The sequence below is a fragment of the Myotis lucifugus genome, unplaced genomic scaffold (genome assembly GCF_000147115.1).
Source record: "Myotis lucifugus unplaced genomic scaffold, Myoluc2.0 scaffold_178, whole genome shotgun sequence".
Classification (NCBI taxonomy): domain Eukaryota; kingdom Metazoa; phylum Chordata; class Mammalia; order Chiroptera; family Vespertilionidae; genus Myotis; species Myotis lucifugus.
Window position 1 is genome coordinate 837,347 of NW_005871226.1, and position 1,002 is coordinate 838,348.

Here is a 1,002-nt window from a genome sequence, read left to right on the forward strand (position 1 = left end):
GAGGACGGCCCAGCTACTGGAACCACCTAGTTGGCTTCTTCCCTGCATGGCTGGTCACTCAATTGGGATGGATCTGGTAGGTTCATGTGTCTGGAGTCTCAGTTCTTGATGATAACTGGGTCCCTTCTTTTCCCCAATATCATCTCTCTATAGCAGTGGTTCTCAACCTTGGCTGCACATTAGAATCACCTGGGAATCTTTTTAAAACCCTGATTTCTGGGCCTCGTCCTCTGGAAATTCTGTTTCTTTGTTACTAATGTTGTGGCCCCATCCCATAGGAAAGAAACAGAATTTCCGGAGGATGAGGCCCAGAAATCAGGATTTTAAAAAGATTCCCAGGTGATTCTACTGTGCATCCAAGGTTGAGAACCACTGCTCTATAGCAAGGTCAAAGAGGGGGTCGGGGGAGCAGCTCAGAATTGCCAAGAGCTCATCATCAAGATTGCCAGGTGCTCTTAAAGCTCAGGTCTGTAACCGGCACATGGTCACCTCTGCCACCCTCTTCTGTTGGTTGAGACAGAGGTCGTCCGGATTCCAAGGTCAGGGACCACACAGGTCATACTGCCGGGGAGCATGTTTCATAGGGGGGCCATCAACATAATAAACGGACAAGAAGGGGCCTACAGGCAGACTTGCGCTGGCCGAGGGTGCTTCTCTCCCTGATTTTATGCTGCCCCCTCTTCGGGATGATTGGAGGGCAAATAATGGGAGATAAGATAACCCCAATCTTCCTCCACCGAAGGGGGTCTGATCTGCTACTGGATCAGCCTGAATCAAAGGTGTGTGCACTCGTTCCGTCTAGGAAGCGTTGACTGAGCACAGCCTATGCGCTGGGCTCCTAACACACGTGTTATTTCGCTATCCCTGTTACAGAGGAGCAAGCGGAGGCTCCAAGGCAGCACCTCGCTTCGCACCGGGCGCGACGCAGCCTCCTGAGGCCTTTCTACTCCGCAGTGAGAGCGGGACGGAGCTAGGCCTGCCCCCTGGACTCCCCGAGAGTCG

At 52.8% G+C, this 1,002-nt stretch overlaps 1 protein-coding gene across 1 annotated transcript in view; it reads left to right on the top strand.

Moving 5' to 3' along the window:
• Window positions 1-481: 481 nt before the first annotated feature.
• The window catches only part of ATRN (attractin), a 145,714-nt gene continuing 145,193 nt past the window's right edge, over window positions 482-1,002 (top strand). The window contains exon 1 of the mRNA XM_023760305.1: window positions 482-539. Within this exon, the coding sequence (XP_023616073.1) occupies window positions 482-539 (58 nt within the window). The remainder of the gene's footprint in view (window positions 540-1,002) is intronic.